Genomic DNA, 19,854 nt, shown 5'->3' on the forward strand with positions numbered 1-19,854 from the left:
GTCTTGGTGGTCTGCAGGCTTCATGGAGATTCTCCTTTCATTCAGCTCAAGAACCTCCAACCCATGCATGTTCAACCCCTTATCCCTCCCAGGCTGGTTAGTGGGTGGAGCTGCAGGGAAGCCTCTGCTCCATCACCTTATCCCTCCCCTTAACTAACGAAGTGCATCTTGGTAGCATCTGATACCTTATCAGATTGTATGACCAGGGTTAATATGTATGAACGTCAAACAATGCACAAATTGCATGAGTTACGCAAGATGCGGGTGTAACTCCTGTGAAAGGTAGGATTGATCGACAGGTGGTTCTTCAAGAAAAAGGACGTGATTTCATTGGGCACATGCGCAGTACCTAACAGTAGGATGGTCCAATAGGATGAACGCCAGTAGTTGTGCAGACGTCTGTCAGTGGTGTCTGGGCCGCAGGCATCCCGTGATTGGCGGTGCAGTTCTAAATAACGGTTATATATTATGCATACCCAAAATATTATTATAATACTCTAAAGCGGCTAACCAATATTACAAATCAATGTATGTCTTTCCAGTTGCATACAACGAGTAAGCGATGCACATTGTTAAGAACTGAAAGCTTTAACAGTTAAATATGCATAGATTAAATAAAATCCATTCAATACACAGATTCTGATATTAATTTGACCTCAGCTGTGACAAAATCTCATTGATAATACAGAACTTGGTTTATTTGTGTGTTTGTTTTGTCCGCCAATTAGCTTACCCTACTTTTCATCCCTGAAGGGATATTAATGAACTCGCATGTAGGCTAAACATGACTATAAACAGAGACACAAAACATAATAACCGCTAAATTGCATCAGTATCCTATCATACACACCTGACCATCTTCAAACCCCTTATATAATTCGGGGTCAGTGAGAGACGTGCTGCCCCCATATAGCAGCGTTTGCATACCGGGGCCGGTAGGTTTGCATGATCACTCTTTTCATTCTGTTTAAAACCAAAATAGCTCCATATCTCACTTTGGGAGGAGAGCATGAAGGGATCACAGGACAGGGCAGCCTGACAGTCTCTTTCTGGGTGAGTAAATGTTCTCTGGGGATTTTAAGGCTTCTCTCCCTGCTCTCCGTCCTCGAGTGACTTCGTTTGTAACACTCTTTGTCAATTTTACGAATTGCAGGTGATTAAAATAGTGCCGTATAAATCACGGCGATGACACACCGCTTGCTTTCCTCCAATGAATCGGCCCAGTGGGCGTCTTTACCCCCGTGTCCTGTACGTCTCTCTGGTCCTGCTGCGAGGGCCTTTTTCTGAGTAACTGCTATAAACGCTGCATTGTAAAAGGATTGGCCAATGAGATGAGACATGTTTATGACACACCCCTGATTTCTGTTGTGGTCTTATTATAACCACAGCATTTTGAGGGGCACCGTCAGTGACCTACATTTTATCATGTATTTTTTTATGCATCCCTCTGTCATGGGGCCATTCTGCCTTTCTAGCACAAGGTTTGTGGACGGTGACACTAGATCTCGGCACCTCAATTATCGGCTGGGAAAACGATCGGGAAAACCACCTCTTTCGTATGATTGGTTGTATGACCATTCCGCAGCCTTCAGAGCATTCCGCAGTGCCATCCAGACCCTGGGCATCTCTGCAGGATCCTTGTGATGGTGGATTTCGACCCCCAAACTGCTCGATTGCCATGTCAGTTATATGTGGATGGAAGTCAGAATTGAGTGGCAGTGACATCACAGAGGCCTTGGATCCTCACCATTGCAACATCCCCTTATCTTGTGAACGGTCTATGCAATTCGATAGGGGGTGGGGTGTTTACGCTCTTGGGACCGGGGAAGGGGGGAGGGGGGGGGCGACCCATGCTTGAGAAAGATCACAGTGCAGTGGGGGAGGGGTGCTCGCCAGTGAAAGCCCGCGGACACTGAGAGAGGGGGAATTTGAACACTCCAGTGCTTCTTGCAGTGGCAGACCCTGGTTTCACAGGTGGATGCTGTCAGGGTCTACTGGTTCGAGGGGATAATTAATCGAGGGGTAGAGGACCTTGTTTCTGACACTGAGAGCAGATGGGTTCTCTTTCATTATTAAATTTGTCTCTTTAGCAAAACTCTCTGGCTTGGGCTGAGTGGAGGCTGGGTCACAGCTCAGCAGTCCGGGCCGTGTTCTTGGCGCCTGTTTGGATGCCTTTCTCCGCAGATACCTAAATGCCACTGCATCCCAATTTTACATCTTACTCATTTAAATAATTGGGTTAGGTGCTTTTATTAGCTGGCAGCCTCCCGGGAGGTCCGGTCTGGTACTAAATGGCGTGCAGCTAAGCCCAGTGGTCTGTTTTCCCGCAAATCATCTCGTCTGGTTTTTATTTTAGCTTTCTATTTGATCTCATTTTAAGTTTTAATGGATGTCACACATTTATTGTATCATAACTTGTTTAATTAAGATATGGAATAATTTATAGGAAATGCACAATGAAATTAAGCCTCTCTTCAAGCTGAAATGTGGTCATAAAGAAAGGATGACAGGTAAGATCTGATCAGTTCTCCATTTTGCGTCACAGATGCACTGGGGAGTACCTCGATGTTTTTATGGCTTCAGATCACAGCCCCTTACTGAGTATTTGTCTGAACTGATATGAGGCGTGTGCCACAGCAGGCGAGGAAAAAATAGGCGTCTTTAAAACACAGAGACGATATCTCAGGACCTGTGGGACTAGTGGGACATTGACGCATCTGCGGCAACCTCGCTCCCGGCTGCAAAGCGCCGATGTCCGCGATGCGCGGACCTAGATGCTGACCTAGAAACTGCAGACTTTACAGAGGGACGGGAAGGAGGCGGAATGCGTCTCATTTCAGAGGCAGGTCCGACTTAATTGTTCGGGGACGTTCGAGTGGCGTTTCCCCGACAATCGCAAGCTGTAATCCACTCGGGACCTCTTTCTCCCTCCAAATTTATTTCCCTGGGCCGACCTTCATCTGCCCGCCGGAGTTGGCCGAGAGCTCGCCTCTAATCGAACGTGACGGCTAATAGCGGGGAGGGAGAACTGATGCAAGAAGGTGTAAGCAGCAGGCTTCAGATGCTGATGTGAGCAGGTGGCGGGAGCCGGCTGGGAGTTTGTCCGGGGTGTGGGGGGACAGAGCCTCCTGTCACAGCTGAAAGCAAGGGCCACGGAGGGCGGGGTACTGCTATCGGACAGCCGGGCAATGATCACATAGCCCAGTCAGCCCTCCCCCCCCCCAAAGCCCCCCACGTAACTAGTCCGAGGGGAACGCCTCCTTCTTTGCTTTTAGTATTCAGTGAGACAGACCACGACGGTTAACATGCGAGCCGCACCAGATCACCGCCAGATTGCAGACCAGTGACGCATTTCTCAGGCCTTTCAGTATCCCTGCTTCTTTGTTTTCGGAAGATTTATGTTTATTCTGTTGTTGCTTTTTGGCAGATGCCTCTTTTCCCAAAGAGCCTTGCAATGTTTGTACATTTTTACATCTTACGACTGTTTATAATGTGAGATATTTAGCTAAAGCGAAATCCTGGCTCAGGTGTACGACAGCTTTTCCCGTTTGGTCGCATCTTCAGCTGGATTATTAGTGAATTGATTGCTTTTCTGTGCTTGAGTGCGCGGGGATGGCGTGGTTCTGTGGTGGAGAAATATGTGGTCAAGTTTGGGTGGGGGGGGGGACACCGCATGTCACCTAGCGGGACTTGGCTCCCGTAGACCACCAGGCCGCCATGCTGCGGGGTGCTCTGAGAAAGGATGAAAATTGCTGCGTAAATGCGGTGAATAATGGATTGAGTAATCTGAGCGGATAGAACTCCTTATTGGGAAGCGTCCCAGGACTGGGGCGCAGCGGCACGAGGAAGCAGCTGCTGAGCCGTGGAGATCCTCGCACGGTTGCTGTCACACACACAGATGCACATATGTGCAGATGCTTAAACAGCCATTCATAACACGCACACGCACACACACTCACGCACACACACCCATGTATGGATGCAGAGACTGAAACACATAAACTTGTTCCTCTTATCGCAGGTTTACAGAGAGCTTTAAGCGCGAGGTAATCAAAGCGTTTTTTGTAACAGATCTGGCCGACCCAGTTAAGGTGTTTTCCCTTCATCTCTTTCATTTAATTTCAGCAGAATCTCTCCATAATTCAGCATAGTAACTCTTACTGCTGGGAGAGGAGACAGTTGCACAAATCCGCCTGTTGGCTCTCGTACACGTACTGTTTGCATATCAGATTTTCTCCCGTGTCGATCCCAAATCCAAACATCATTTCCTGGACCTTGAATGGGGACACGAGCCTTAATCACTAAATCAGATACACGCAGGAACTGAGCGTGAGTCGGGGATTTAAATGAATTTAGCTGAAAGATCGCAGCTTTTCCAGTTAGAAACCAATTCTTTGTTTCCTTTGAAATTCAAAGGGCCCCGATCCCTGTGTCAGTGTGTGGTTGTTGAGCTGATGTCACTGTCACACTGCTGAATCCCAGGCACTCAGAATGCAAACCCTCAAATAACTCCGACTTCCTAACCCCTCCTAGCTTGGACTGCAGGCTCCAAGCTTGCAGCAAAGATGTTGTCCCCACTTTTCCGAGAGGATAATTATGCCTGCTAAGTAAATAATAAATGAAATGTATACATCCAAATGTGACAGATCTGCTCAGAGCTGGCATTTTGTGACTTATTAATATTTAATATTGGCATTATCTGCGCTGTAAGTGTAACGATAGCTCTGAGAAAAGAAAAATAACATCAATATGGGTTGTCTTGTAATAGTTAGAGATATTTGTGTAAACCGGACCAAGGATTATTCATTATAAATTACCCAAGGACATTTAATGGGAACGGGGGTAGTTATCTTGTGATAGCAATGAGTGATGGAACTGCTCCGGCCCTCTTCGAGGTTGGGGTTGGCAGGATGGAGATGCGCTCCTGATTCTTAACTGCTACCTCAATGCATGTCTGCAGCCATATCACCTGCAGTTTAGCCTAGGTAATCCAGCTGACGGTGAGCAGGTTTGGGCCTGGTCAGTACTTGGATGGGAGATCAACTAGGAAAGCTGGGTTGCTGCTGGAAGTGGTGTTGGTGTGGCCACCAGGTTAGCCCCTCCTGTGGTCTGTGTGGGTCCCAGTGCCCCAGTGCAGTGATGGGGACACTGGCCACCAGGTTAGCCCCTCCTGTAGTCTGTGTGGGTCCCAGTGCCCCAGTGCAGTGATGGGGACACTGGCCAACAGGTTAGCCCCTCCTGTAGTCTGTGTGGGTCCCAGTGCCCCAGTGCAGTGATGGGGACACTGGCCACCAGGTTAGCCCCTCCTGTAGTCTGTGTGGGTCCCAGTGCCCCAGTGCAGTGATGGGGACACTGGCCACCAGGTTAGCCCCTCCTGTGGTCTGTGTGGGTCCCAGTACCCCAGTGCAGTGCTGGGACACTGGCCACCAGGTTAGCCCCTCCTGTGGTCTGTGTGGGTCCCAGTGCAGTGCTGGGACACTGGCCACCAGGTTAGCCCCTCCTGTGGTCTGTGTGGGTCCCAGTGCCTCAGTGCAGTGATGGGGACACTGGCCACCAGGTTAGCCCATCCTGTGGTCTGTGTGGGTCCCAGTGCCCCAGTGCAGTGATGGGGACACTGTGCTGTAAAAATGGTGCCGTCCTTTAGATGAGGTGTAAAACTGGTCCTGACTGTGTGAGATCATAAAAGATCCCAGGGTATCCTTTAAAAGAGGAAGAGTGGCACCCTGATTCCATGGCTAAATTGCCCACTGTGACCCCTTCAAGACTGGCCTCCTAATCATCCCCTAAATCTGACTGGTGAATTCCCTTAACCACCATAGCCACTGCGTGGTGAGTGTACTGGTGCAGAATGGCTGCAGTTGCATCATCCAGGTGGGGGCTTTACAGTGGTGGTGGTTGAAGTGGCTCCCCTTTGGTTCTGTGAAGTCTTGAAAAGTGCTATATAAATGTACCGTTCATTCATGTAGCCATACACTGCAATGTGCAAACGCTAATATTTTCCTGTAGAAATATAAGCATGGACCCTTTCCAGCTGTCTTGTTTTATTTAGACAGTATTACATCCCGCAGACAGCGTGATTTCATTCTAGGGGGAAATGCCAAGTCTGTTCTGTCAGCTTGTAGCAATGTCGTGTTTTGTGTCAATACCTTGCGTTTCATGCATGTAGCGCAGTTGTGGGGGAGAAAATGTTGCTAAGTTTTTGGTTCAGGGAAACGACAGGTTGGTTATCAGAGTTTAATGGTGACTTTGCTGGTTTCTTTTCTCTTAGTCACAGATAAGTGTGTCACCAGGGGGCGACAATACACATGCTTGGTTTCCCTAATGGTGATTTGCTCGCCCATCATTCAGCTTCTCTTGAGTATGACGTGTATGACAGCCATCATATTTATGAAAAGAGGCTGTCTTCACCAAGGATAGTCCGATTTTAATGAATGTACACTATTTAAACTAATTAGTGTAGAGCTCTAGCGGCAGCCTGGTATACATGCACTGTGTTTTATAATATTACAATAAAAATGTTGTGGTAGATAATGGCCGTGGATGACAGGATGATGAAAATCAAAGCATTTCTGGGTTTGTGGGACCATAACAGAAACATTCGGTTCTCAACCCATGGGTCGCGACCCAAGTTCTGAAAGGGCTGCGAGGCAGATCTGGAAATGATCCATGCTGATCCATGATCGGATGCCCCAGCCCCAGTCCTAGGATGACCCTATATTGGGTCTGTCACAGCTAGTGAACACTCAACCAATCCAAGAAGATAAACCACAGATGCTTAATTTAAAATTCACTGGCACATCCAATCAGATTTGTGATTTAATTGGCATGAATTGCAGAGTGCACTGCGTGCTTGATCATAGCATTTATTTAAACCTTTATTGACATAGGGTCATGTCTGTGCTGGCAGGGTATAAACTGGATCAAAAAAGATTGAGAACCTCTGCTGTAGACCAAAGCAATGACAGTATTATGACAGATGGTCTGAGATGTGGGCCTACATGTTGTGTGTATATATTTGGATATCTGGACGTTGTCCCTACGCCATGGTAACGCACTCTCAATGGAGATGTAGAGTGTCCCACACCAGCACCCGGGTGTCCTCTGTGCTGAGGAAGCAACGAGTCTCTAACTTAGAGTGATTCATTCCTCAGGGCCGGTGCTAAGGAGGAAGATGACTGTTCATTCTCACTGCTGAATAGATGTGCTTCTCAGCTCCTGTCATTCCTTCATTTCAGGCTGGGGGGCACAGTTTCTGCCTACAAAATAGTGCCAGATGAGATCGACGAGATCAAGGTAAGAGGTCTCCCTTCCCTCTCTGTTTCCTGGGGGGGCTGGGGTTCATGATTCACCCCTCAACCCCTCCACACACACACACACACACATTTCTTGGTTTTCTAGGAGACACTCATGGACTGGTGTGATGAGAAGGAGCTGAACCTCATCCTGACCACCGGGGGCACTGGCTTCGCTCCACGTGACGTCACCCCAGAGGTAAAAACAAACAAGCCGCCAGCCGACGCCCTTGTAGAGTCTTATGTATCAAACTTTGCTACCAAATAGCGAGCTGTGGCAGACTTCAGCACTTCAGCCTCCTCTACCGGCGTCTCAGCCGCAGTTCTGGCTCCAGGTCTGAGAATCCTTGTCCCATCGTCCCAGCGGAGCCAGTCGGTGAGGTCAAACTCCTCACCAGCTGACACGCGCGTCGCTCAGCGCAGTCTCGCAACGCAGCCACTGATTGCTATGCAGCGTAATTAAGTTTACGGGCCTGGGGGAAATAATGGGCCAAGGCCGGAGCGGGTCTCCAGCCAGCCTCTGCTCCGTGCCCCGGTTCTGTGTCAGCGCCCGGCGGGGGGCTGGATCACTCCCCACGCTGGTGCTCAGGAAAAGCGTGATACCCTTACAGAGAGTGTTCCTGCTGTCGCGGCAGATAGCGTGCTGTGATGTAAACGTGTCTGACTGCAAATAGCACATGCTTTTTGGTTAAAGGATATTTGATATAATTATCAAAGTACAATGGTGCTTTTTTATTTCTTTTCTTTCATTCATTTCTCAGCTAACAGTCCCTTAATTGGCTGTTTTTCCTTCATTAAGCTGTTCATTGGCGTTGCAGTTGGCTCCCGTAGAGATGCACAGGCAGCCCGGTAACAGGAGGAGGCCACAGTGCGCCCCGCCGTGGCTTGTGATTTGGTAGATATGCAGCGCCTGAGTGAGCATGTGATCTCCAAGGAAGTCTCAGAGTTCCCAGGGGCCCAGGTGGGGATTGGGGTGCGTTCAGCTCAGGCCGTCTGCTTCTTTGAAGAACATCCCAAAGTACTGATGTTCTGGATCTCTTAGTTTAGCCACTAGGTGGCGCTGTTCTTCCCCACCATGAACAAGACAGCTGTTCATGGTCCCATCTTAGGGGTAGCAGTTCTGGCACCTCAGTAATTTCTTTCCATTGAAAATGAGTCGTTTCGTTTTGCTCGGTTATCCATCCAGTGATCCCATGGTCCTCGTATTGCCTCACAGTTATGGGGGGGGGGGGGGGGGAGGTCACGGGTTTATACACTTTTATTCTGAAACCCTTGAGTTGGCCCCCTCCCCCTATCTGCCCACAGGCCACTAAGGAGGTGATTGAGCGGGAGGCACCTGGGATGGCCCTGGCCATGCTTATGGGATCCCTCAACGTCACGCCGCTGGGCATGCTCTCCAGGTAAGAGGGGCCCGCGCCACGGGGCACCCCCTCCAAGGGGGCGGGCGGGGGTCGGTCTGAGGGCTGTCTGACTGAGGGCCTGCCCCTCTGCTCGTGCAGGCCTGTGTGCGGGATCAGGGGGAAGACCCTCATCATCAACCTGCCTGGCAGTAAGAAGGGCTCGCAGGTAAGAGGACAGAGTGTGTGTTAGTTCCTGTGTGTCTTTGTGTACATGGCTGTGTGTGTGTGTGTGTGTGTGAGAGAGAACTTCCCCCACATCTGAACCTCCTACCCCGCTAAGCAGGCTGGTTCCCTCCCAGCCATCAGACCTCTGCTCTGAAGGAGCCTTAACTGCACATAAAGGCTAGCGTTATGAAAATGTAGCCACATGCTGCAGCGAGTCCTCCCCACACCTCCTTCCTGCGCCTCCTCCCTGTGCCTCCTTAATTGGGAGGAATCGGCAGGCCACCCAACTCCCATCGACTCTGGGACGAGGGCCGAAAATGAGTCCGCCTTTCGAGGCCTCTCCGTTAATTCGAGAGTCCGAGCCTCGAGCAGAGCTAGCAGGATCTGGGGAGAGGACTGGCGGGCGGGAGTGCGGCGTGCTGTGGCGGTTAGCGTGATTAGGGCCTCGCCCCTCCCGTCGCGTCCACAGGGGGAGCGGGAGGGACAATCTGTTTATCAGGAAGGGGCCCGTGCTGTGCCTTATGGAGCACACAGACGCCAATTAAAATGTTCTGGCTGGATCTCCTCTCTTCAGTTTAACAGGAGGCCAGGCCCGCTGTGACTGGGAACAGATATTACTATGATTCTCGTACTAAATGGGAGCCCAGGATCCCTGGTTTAGTGTTATTTTTTCCCTGTTTAGGAGAGTATCGCTGTTCTTCCCCCGGGAAGCATGTAGTTCAGACCTCAGTATCATGTTGTGATTTTGTGCTCAAACATAAATACAAACACACACATTTGGAAGCATAGTGTGAAATTTTAATGCCTAATGTTTCTGAACGTGATCTATGGTACAATTCAGTAAACAGTGCTGGAATAAATTGTAACTGGATTCTGCGAAAGTAGCACTGGTTTCCTGCGACACTTGAGGAACAGGCCCTGACCTGGCGTCACCAGGAGCTGGGGAGCGAAGGACTGCCCCCCCCCCCCCCCCCCCACGGTGACAGGGAGGCAGGTGGCATGCCTGGACCTCGCCCCTCAGCCTCACCATGCTAGCAGGGTCTGACGCTGTCACCAGGGGGCAGTGTGTCCTCCACACTCTCTGAGGAATCAGTGCTGAGCGTGCAGAAGCTGTCATCATGGACACAGGAAGGGGGCAGGTTCAGACATGCTTTTAAGTAGCCAGTCAAGGTTCTGAGGGAGTGATGGACGAGACTTTTAGCCAATCAGGGCTCAGTGTGCTGCTCGGGGACTGTGGCTCTGAAGGGTGTGTGAGCCAGTCCGTGTGATTTGTTGCCTTATACCTCCCCCTCTGTCCTCCTCCCCCACGCCCCCCCCCAGGAATGTTTCCAATTTATCCTGCCTGCACTGCCCCATGCTATTGACCTTCTGCGGGACGCCGTGGTCAAGGTGAAGGAGGTTCAGGATGAGCTGGAGGACCTGCCTTCGCCACCTCCACCCCTGTCCCCACTGCCCGCCTCTGGGCCACACAAGCAGACTGAGGACAAGGGCGTCCAGTGCGAGGAGGAGGACGAGGACAAGAAGGACAGCGGCGTGGCCTCCACCGAAGACAGCTCCTCCTCACACATCACCGCCGCTGCCATCGCTGCCAAGGTAACAGTGATGGAGTAGGGACAGGGACACCAGTGTCACACTGTATGATGTGAAGGAATTGTGTCCAAAAGCATGTATATGGCAGTTTGTTTGAGTCTGAACCATGTGGTCACTGTAGTGCCCGAGTATGAACGCAACCTCTCCATGTTCATCGTAACATCTCCTCACCTGTCTGCAGGAGCATGGTTAGGAAGTGGGCAATCACTGGTTACTATGAGCAGTGACGAATGACTCCGAGTGACTGTGGGACTGCTTGTAACTACAGCTGACCGTCGATGACTGTAACTGACCATACCTGACTGACCATTACTGTTGCTGATTGAGTGACCCTTAATAAGTGTTACTGATAGTTATTGTTATTGACTGAGTGACTGTCAGTAACCGTTATTGACCCACAGTGACCATTAATGATTAAGTGTCCGTTATTGCCCATTGCTGCATGAATGACTGTTACTGACAATTACTGACTGTGTGACCGTTATTGACTGTTAGTGAACGTTACTGGTTGATTGACTGACTGTTAGTGATCGTTTGTGTTACTGGCTGTTACTGATTGATTGATTGATTGATTGATACTGGCTGTTACTGATTGATTGATTGATTGATACTGGCTGTTACTGATTGATTGATTGATTGATTGATTGATTGATTGATTGATTGATTGATTGATTGATCCTGGCTTTGAGTGACAGGTACTGACTATCAGTGACTGTTAGTGACCATGCTCCCTCATGTCCCAAATGATGTGTGCTGTGTCCTCTATCAGTGTGGCAGTTCCCTAACTCCCTGTTGTCATGTCAGAAGGTGTGCACTGTCCATCCATGGCCTCACCCTCCATGATCACACTCGCAGTGCTGGAGAGCTGCTGGTAAGACCCTCAGACCCCCCCAGCACAGGGCTCACCTGCCCTTTTCCTGCCCTCCTGGTACCTCATAGAGAGTATCCTTGTGTTCCCCCCTCCCTGGCGCCCCCAGTGCCCCCTTCCCTCATGGCTGAGGCGCTGCTGGCCGCCCATCCGGGTGTGACAGTCCCTCTGGCCCCACTTGGCAGTGGTCACTGGTGACTGTGGTGCCCGTCTGCCGGGACTCTGCAGGATCTCACCCCCCCAGACCCCACCCTCCTGTAACCTGCAACAAACACTGGACCACTGTCTGGAGGAGATTTAAAAAAAAACGGCAAAAAAACAATGGTCATTTTAAGGAAAAGACTATGTAGGGGGGATCAGTCAGCCAATCAGCACTGTCTGTCAGCCACACCCTCACAGCCCGCCCACCCCCTTCTCATTGCTCATATCCTGTCACGCCCTTCTCCCTCTCTCCACCTCTCTCCTCCGCTGAGCCTCCCCCTCTCCCTCTCTCCACCTCTCTCTTCCGCTGAGCCTCCCCCCCTCCTTCTCTCGCTTCGTAATTTCCTTACCGTCTGTCACCTGCTGTCATTTCCCTCTCATTCATCACGGGATGAGAAGCCGTGTTTCCGGAAACATCACTGCTTTGTGTGTCTCACGATTTTGGTAACTTTTACCGTCCTCTGACCACTGGCAATTTACCTGACTGATCACTCTCCCCCCCCCCCCCACCCTATGGGACAGATTCCGGACTCCATCATTTCACGGGGTGTCCAGGTGCTTCCGCGGGACACAGCATCTCTCAGCACCACCCCCTCCGAATCACCCCGTGCTCAGGCCACCTCTCGCCTCTCCACTGCCTCCTGCCCCACGCCTAAAGTAAGTACCCCCGCGACTACCCACCTGCTCCCCCCACCTTTCCGTACTCCCCTCCCCACCCTTGCCTCTCCCCCTCCCAGTTCCATGGCTCTTCCCCTTGCTCGGGGAGGCTTTCAGCCAGTGTAACAGGTCCTCATTCTGGGCCCTCGAGCAGCAGGGCAGGACGTGAAGTGGTCCTTACCGCGACCCCCATCGCCCCTCCCCTCTTTGATGCATCATCCTGTCCATGACAGTGAGCCCTTGGGCTGGCCCAGAGGGGGCATGGCCACATATGTGGTCTCCGATCCGGGAACCAATCGCATCCCGGTCTTTTGGCACTGATGTCGTTGGGTCCTCGTCATCAGGACTGACCGCCAGCCGGTTTCTCATTCAGGACGGCTTTCTCTTCCCCGTGTCCTTTAAATCCAGGACCCAAAGGCCATGGCAAGCAGGACTTCCCATGCTCGGGGCTCGAATCCACTGTTGTCCTCTCGATGGACCCATGAATTGCACCATTGCACTTTAAGCATGGTGGCAGATTAAGGAGGAGGTACCTGAAGCTTGGGGTCAAGTTCCTTTTTAGCAGTAGAACCCCAGAGGCGAGAGACATAGCAGAGCGCCGCTCTGCCGCATGGGAGCCCGTGCAGCCGTCACATGACCTGGAAGCATACATACGTGGCCATGCCCCCTACGGCGAGTGTCCGTCGCGGTCTCACGTCAATGGCATTTCCATTCTTACCTGATACAGAAGTGTGGAGGAGCAGGAACTGTCTGACAGGCCTGCATCCCCCCCCTGTTTACCCCTCTGTCACAGTCACCCCTGGCCTCACGTTTGGGGAGCAGATGGGCGCCTCGTTGGGCAGGCATGAGCTGCAGACTCTGCCTGTTATATCTGTCTTTGAGCACCGCTGATGACAATGGGAAGCAGATGGGTGTTTCTTTTATGGTCTCTTGGCCAGACCTGTGCCTTTAGGAAGCCTGTCTGCCTGTCGATGGACGGTCGTCCTCTTCCACTTCACCCAAACTACCCATCAGTCTACAGTGGGAGGCCCCTGTGCGGAGCCCTGTCTCCCCTGGGCCAGGCCGTGAGCGCCGGCTCTTCGGGAGAGTGCTGATGGGGAATTGGCAGTGAACAGGGCTGTCTGAGGCCATGTAACGGTCTGGGTACAGAGCGGTTATTTTTGAGGGCTTTTATCAAAGTGCAGACGGCTCTTTAAGAGCTTGTGTGACTCTGCAGGTCCCTGAACTGGGCTATCGCTCTCCCTCGCCAAATTTTGGGTGATGGTAGGTTCTCTTATATGGCGTTTATTTATTTTGCAGATGCCTTTGTCCAACGTAACGTACAGCTGAGGATCAGAGCGTAGAGTCCGCCTGTGTACTGGGAGTATTTGGAGTCAGGGGCTTTGCACATTATTCTGCCAGTCATGGGGATGGAGGCGTGTACCTCAGCCCTGCCTGAAGCTGTTAGTCTCCCCCTGTCTGATTAGGATATACTTACATGCACACACACGCACGCACATCCATGCACATTCGTGCTCCCCTTCCTCACCAATCAGCATCCAGTTCGGTTATATAACACCAGGTTTATGCTAATGAACCAGGAGGTGGGGGCTTTGGCGAGACCCCCCCCCCCCCATGCTGGGTCACTGACACGTCCCATTACTGGCGTTCCCATGCGCTATCCCATAATGCAATGCTCCAAGATCACGTACGACATACAGATCTCCCTGCTGTGAAACCCCCCCACAATGTGTCTGGTGGCCTAGGGAGTGTGCTCAGCTCCTGCGGTGTATGACGGTGGCCCCTCCCTGAGTGCGTTACTGACCCCCCACGTGATGGTTGGGGCAGGCGAGAGCCGTCCTTGCATCCCGACAGTGGCGCATTTCAGCAGACGTGCGACTGTGCTCCACTTCTAAGGGGAGGGGTTCTAGAAGCGTGAGGATTTATGGCTTAACTGAGAAGAGAGTGGAGTGGAAGGGGGGGGGGCATCTTTCTCTGGTGCCTCACCATGGTTTCTGAAGCCTGCAAGGACACCCCACACTGTCGCCGCTGTTACGGCTTCATCTGCGAATAAAAACGAAGGCAAAGGCCGCCGTAGGGTCAGACCCCCCCACACCTTGTCGGTGTTGGGCTCGCAGGAGTGTCTGCAGGCTCTGCAGCTGCAGAGTGTGCAGCACTCCCAGAATGCATCTCTGATGGAAACGCTGTTTTACCTTCACGTGCTGGATTGTGGGAAGGCAAGCGGCTGGTCAGGCTTGAGTGTGTGAATTGGGCATGACCTATAAATGAGGCGGGGTTTCGGTCCGGTCCAGCCCACCTCCCGTTGCATGTCTGCAGCCCTGGAGACGCAGCTCAGCCAATCCGCTCTGAGGGAAGCGTCGGCCCAATCAGCACAAGACTCTCTCTTTGCTCTCTGGGGCTCCTCCCAAACCATCAGTGTTCCTCCCCCTTTTATTTTCCTTCCCCCTCTCCTCCTGATACCTCTCCCCCCGTGTGCATGTTGCTGTCCAGCATGGTAAGCCAGTCGTAACCATGTGTATGTCACAGTGCTGCAGTGGTTCTGCAGGGTGGGGGGTATCGTTTTGGGGGTGGGGAGGGTGGGTTACGGTGGAGGTTGTGGTTGTGATGAACTCAAGCCTCAGGAAAAGGCAATCCACTCTGGGCTATAGATTCCCCCCCCCAACCCTGGATGGCCAGAGATGGGGGGGCACATACAGGAGAGGAGTGAAGGCACCTCCAGCATAAATAATTTTAAAGGAAGTGATGACGTTGCCCTTTGACCTGGTCTGTGATTTGTCAGACACATGCACACACAAACATGGATGATGAACCAGATCGTGAATTGCATTCACGCATCTCTGGGCCACAATGGTAGAGTCCTAGTTTGAGTAAAGCTATGTCAGCCTCTCGTGGGGTGGATTGTCATGCGATCCCTTTAAAATCGGCTGATTATGGAGATGCTGTGAACTACGTGTAGCAGAATCAGCAGGAGCAGTTCTGAGATGTCCCAGTACACCGTCCCGTGGTGTGAAGATGTGAGCGAAACGTGGGAAGGCTCCTGCTGGGCCAGCGACTGCGCTGAGGAGCTTAGTAGGTCAAGGTGGACCCCCCGGGAGGATTTGGGAGAGACGTATTGCTGCCATGAGCAGTTGCGATGGCGCGGGAGGAGGGATTATGGGAACTGTGTGACACTGAGCGTCGCTCCAAACAGGGCTGATTCCCCAGCATGCAAACAGTGTGTCTTGGCTGTACCCTGTATGCTAACTGAAACCGCTAAAAGCAAGTCTCCCCTGTGGCAAAATTAGCAGAAAGAAAGCGAGATCTTCCCAGAATGCAAAGCAGATGGGCAGCAGTTGTGTGGCTGCAGTGTTGTGTCACTGAACAGCATGAGCAGCGTCCTACTGTAGGTCTGTCAGAATCCTGCATAAAAAAAATAATTATGTTGGCTTTTTTCAAATTCTTGACCATTTCTACACTTATACTTTCGAATGTAAAGACATTTGTGGATGGTATGTGATTTATTTTTTTTAAATTGTCTGGAATAAAAGAGCAGTTAGACTCTTATTATTGAATAGTTGAAGTTGGTCCTTTTGTAAATATTTGTCTAATATTAATGCGCATTGCTACATTCATTATTCATGGCTGGGCCTATTTAATATGAAGGCAGTGCATGTGACATTAATGGATGCTCATGACACCAGTAGGTTGTTGATTTTCATATCTGCTGCCTGATGGGCTTCTGACTTCATACACTTTGGTAACCAGAAATGGAACCTCACTGAGGCAGGGGTGATAATGACGGCTTCAGACAGGACAAGTGAGACGCTGTAATCTTGCCGCCCTCAAATGCATTTGAGACTCTGAATGTAGTGACCTGTAAAAATGTGTTGGTCTGTGCTGGACGTCCTCAGGCGGGTGGCCGTCTGCCAGCTCCAGAGCATGGCCAGGTTTTTCCCAGGGTTCTTTGTGCTTTATGGGCGTTGATCACAGCCGGACAGGCCGGTGTTGCTCCTTCTGTCACCCAGAGCTGCTGCTGTGGGATCTGTCACAGAGCGATCAGCAGATAGGCAGGCTCTGGCAACCTCAGGGTGAGCTTGCGCGTGTCACTGATCGCTGCTGGTGCGTGTACCTCGGAAGGCCAAGCAGGGTCTGTCAGGGAGACCAGGGTTAGGGGTTGTCCCCACGGGAAGCCTGGATCTGTGTGGTTGCCATGACAATGAACGTCATTCTGACTGACCTTTGACTGCTCTGTCATCGAGGCTTCATGTCCTTTTTGGTCGACGAGCACAGAACCTTTAAACCTCATGTTTTAAAAGGTTAAAACCGCTATGTGGGCCGGAGGACTGGGGGGGGGGGTTTGTGGGGGCCTGCAATGATCTCTGCTGACAAGCACACGCCGAAACATAAACAGCAGCAAAACGTAGGGCAGGGGGACTGATTTACGGCCCGCCAGGGGTGCGGAATGAACCAAAGCAGTGTGGTGGAGGAGCGCATCCGTCCGAGAGGAAGTGAGCCCTGTGAGACCAAAGCCTCATGCTGTAAACACTCTGATTGGGATGCAGCAGTCTTAGAAAAATGTTAGACACCCTCTTCAGCGCATCCTGCCTGCAGGTGCAGTGCATCCTCAAAGCGAAAATGTTCTGCGTAGGGTTTGGAGACAGGCGGCCTTTCGTACCAAACAGGATGCTGTAGCGCGATTATGACAGTACCACGGCCAAGTGTGGGTCTGTGTATTTGCCCGATTGCAAACCCTTCATATACCATCTCCACCAGTAGGGGTCAGTGTTAATGGTAATAGAGTTTTCTTGAAGGTGTTGACCCTGCTTTTTAGTGCAGCAGCAGAATTGCTCCTGGAACTGAGAACAGCTGCAGTGAGAGATGGGGGAAGTTGAGACGTATTAACCAGTCAGAAGAGCTTTGCCTCTGCTAAGCCTTGTGTGGCCATTTTGAGAGAGACATTGGTCCTCCAACCAGCAGGGGGCGCCGTCTCTGTTTGTTAACAGTCCTTGTAACGCTTCTCTCTTCTCCCCCTTCTCTCATGGCACCCAGGCCGGCTCCCCTCCTGCTCATCCTCCTGTAGTGTTTCCGAGGTATTATAGCATGCGTTTTACCAAACCCTCGTCCTGTCTCCACATCACCATGGTCACCGCTCATTTCTCGCTCATGCCCCACAGTCGGCCTACTAATACATCAGCTCTCCATGTCCTACATGGCATTCATTTGTGTACTGTTAGCTACGAGAAACGCTTACTGCCACTGGTGGTGATTTTGAATGAGCCATTTGCTAATCAGTGGGACTGTTGTCCCACATTCCCTAGGTTGAGGTTTTTAATCCATCCTCTGGTGCGCCCTGTCTATGTGTGTGTGCAGTTTGCATGCTCTCCACGTGTCACATGGGTTTCTTCCCTCTGCCCACAAACATGCAAACACTAAAGGCGATCGCTAAATTGCCCATAGGCTGTAATTGTGTATGTGCTCTGCAGTGGATTGGCATTCCATCCATGGTGTCCTTCAACCTTCTGCCCTGTGCTGCCTGTGGTGGGCTTCAGGTCCCCTTTGACCCTGACCAGGATTGGTTGGAAGATAGTAGGATGGATGGATGGATGGATGGATGGATGATTATTTGAAAATGAGCTGCTTGGTTCGAGGTGAAAGGTCACGGTGTCATAATTGCGTCCCATTGCCTGATATCAGGAGACACGGTTGACCTTCAGACACGTTGCAGGCGTGTAATTTCAGGATTCATGGGCGATGTGGTTTTGGCTTTACTTCAGCGAGAAGAACAATGCACTCAAGTCACACAATTACCATGAGACACACATTCCAACCAGTTCATGACTTGTATTTCTCATAGTGAGGCGTAAGGGATAGCGCCCACCAGGGTGTCCTCTTACATAGAATTATAGCACGATGCGCAGGCATGCGGAGTGGAGTTTCCCGCGGAGTTCATAGCTGTCCCAAGTTACACAGAGTTAATGGCCACCTATCAGCCAATCAGAAAACAGCATTTGTTGTTTCTGGGTAAATTCCAAAAAAATAGTCCATTTTGTGTTCATAAATTCCTGGGGCTCTTTCTTACCTCCTCTTGCTCCTCCCTCTGCTTGCCGTCTTTATGGCGGAGTCGTAGGGAACCCCTACTTCAGCATAAGCGAATGCATATGGACAGTTGGCATAGTGCACAGTGCTGGCTTTGGTGTGATCAGCACGCGCAGCCTTTGCTGTTGGATGACATGTGTTTTCACCTGATATCAGCACTGATGCCAGCGTTTCTCCCACCTTGATAGCAGTGTGCTGCTTCACTAACACTATTCGTATATTCAGCAGAAGAGTTTTTTTCTGGGATTGTGCATGTTCTCCCTGTGTTGCGTGCGTGTGTGTGTGTGGTTTTGTTTATATTACATTGTGTGAATCCACAATGTGATAAGAACCTGTGGGCACATTTTTTTGGTCCCTAAAGGGGAAACTCAATAAAAAAAAAAAACGAAAATGACAAAAGACTTGTATTTTATTTGGTTACTTATGGTTAAGGTTAGGACTGGGTGGGGGTTAAGGTTAGGGGTGTGTGGGGGTTAAGGTTAGGGCTGGGTAGGGGTTAGGGATGTTATTGTTGGGATTAGGGTTTGTCCAATAGAAATAAATGTATGGTTCCCACATAAATGTGAATACAAACGTGTGTGTGTGTGTGTGTGTGTGTCATGCAGTGGACTGGCATCTCTTTGCCTGCACTGCCCAGGACAGGAATTTAGCCAGTATAAACAGGTAGATGAATGGATGGATGGACTGATTGGCTGATTGATTCTGTCCGCCATTTCAGTCCTGGTGACAGCATCTGTTCCCATACCGCACAGAGACCCGTATTTAATGTCCACTAGGAGTGTAACGGTACAGAACAATCAGGGTTCGGTACTTACCTCGGTTTAAAGCTCACGGTTTGTACATTTTCAGTGCAGTGGAAGTAAACGAAACAAAACATAAGTTGGTTCGTTTTTTCTTTATTATACAGCGGTTTACTGACAAAGTACGGAAAGTCTCCGTCAATATGCAACCTACAAAATTTACTTAAACGTAAATCAAAATAAATAGTCTCTCAAGTAAATAAAAATAAAATAAATATCCATTAAGGTGCACATTTAGAAAATTAGCTGCACCTGATCTGTACTGTATTCACATCGGCAGCTTTCTGCTTCATATTCGAACTGTGCAACACAAATATTGTCTCAAAAAATCAAAGCATAACAAAATAAATATCCATTATTATGGTGTAGCATATGTCACATATGTGTACTGAATCAAAAGAGCCGTACCAAGAATTTTCGGTGTGAATACATGTAAACTCCGCAAATCTTTGCTGTGCCTCATTACCTCATCAGTTTCAGATGTCAGCCTCTAAAAAGGTTACAGAGGAACCTCCCGGTTTTATCAATAATCATTTCCCTCAGTCTGGCAACTTATATGGCATTTGGATTAAAAATATTAACACACACACTTGGTATAAAACACATAGGGCAGACATGTAATCTTCCTGGCCTGCGTGTTAAAGCACCCAGTTTTATAAATGGGTGAAATTCATCATCTGAATGCTGGATAAAAATCACCTCGGATAAAAACTAGCATAGAAGGTGAAAAGCAAGCAGGAAACTTTGGGTCTAAGCTTTCAAAGTAAGCTTCATATTGACCCAAGACACATTTGAACTCTGTTAAT

The 19,854-nt window shown here is 50.3% G+C and overlaps 1 protein-coding gene across 4 annotated transcripts in view; it reads left to right on the top strand.

The window, feature by feature from the left end:
* Positions 1-19,854, top strand: part of gphnb (gephyrin b) — a 59,975-nt gene that overhangs the window by 22,719 nt on the left and 17,402 nt on the right. For 3 of the 4 annotated variants that reach the window (XM_048985606.1, XM_048985607.1, XM_048985608.1), the window contains exons 3-8: positions 7,236-7,293; positions 7,399-7,491; positions 8,598-8,692; positions 8,792-8,858; positions 10,178-10,450; positions 12,039-12,173. In XM_048985606.1, coding sequence (XP_048841563.1) covers positions 7,236-7,293; positions 7,399-7,491; positions 8,598-8,692; positions 8,792-8,858; positions 10,178-10,450; positions 12,039-12,173 — 721 coding nt within the window. Of the gene's footprint in view, positions 1-7,235; positions 7,294-7,398; positions 7,492-8,597; positions 8,693-8,791; positions 8,859-10,177; positions 10,451-12,038; positions 12,178-17,201; positions 17,243-19,854 lie in introns of all 4 variants that reach the window. The other variant, XM_048985609.1, reaches the window with a different exon arrangement.

Source organism: Brienomyrus brachyistius, chromosome 19 (genome assembly GCF_023856365.1).
Source record: "Brienomyrus brachyistius isolate T26 chromosome 19, BBRACH_0.4, whole genome shotgun sequence".
Lineage (NCBI taxonomy): Eukaryota > Metazoa > Chordata > Actinopteri > Osteoglossiformes > Mormyridae > Brienomyrus > Brienomyrus brachyistius.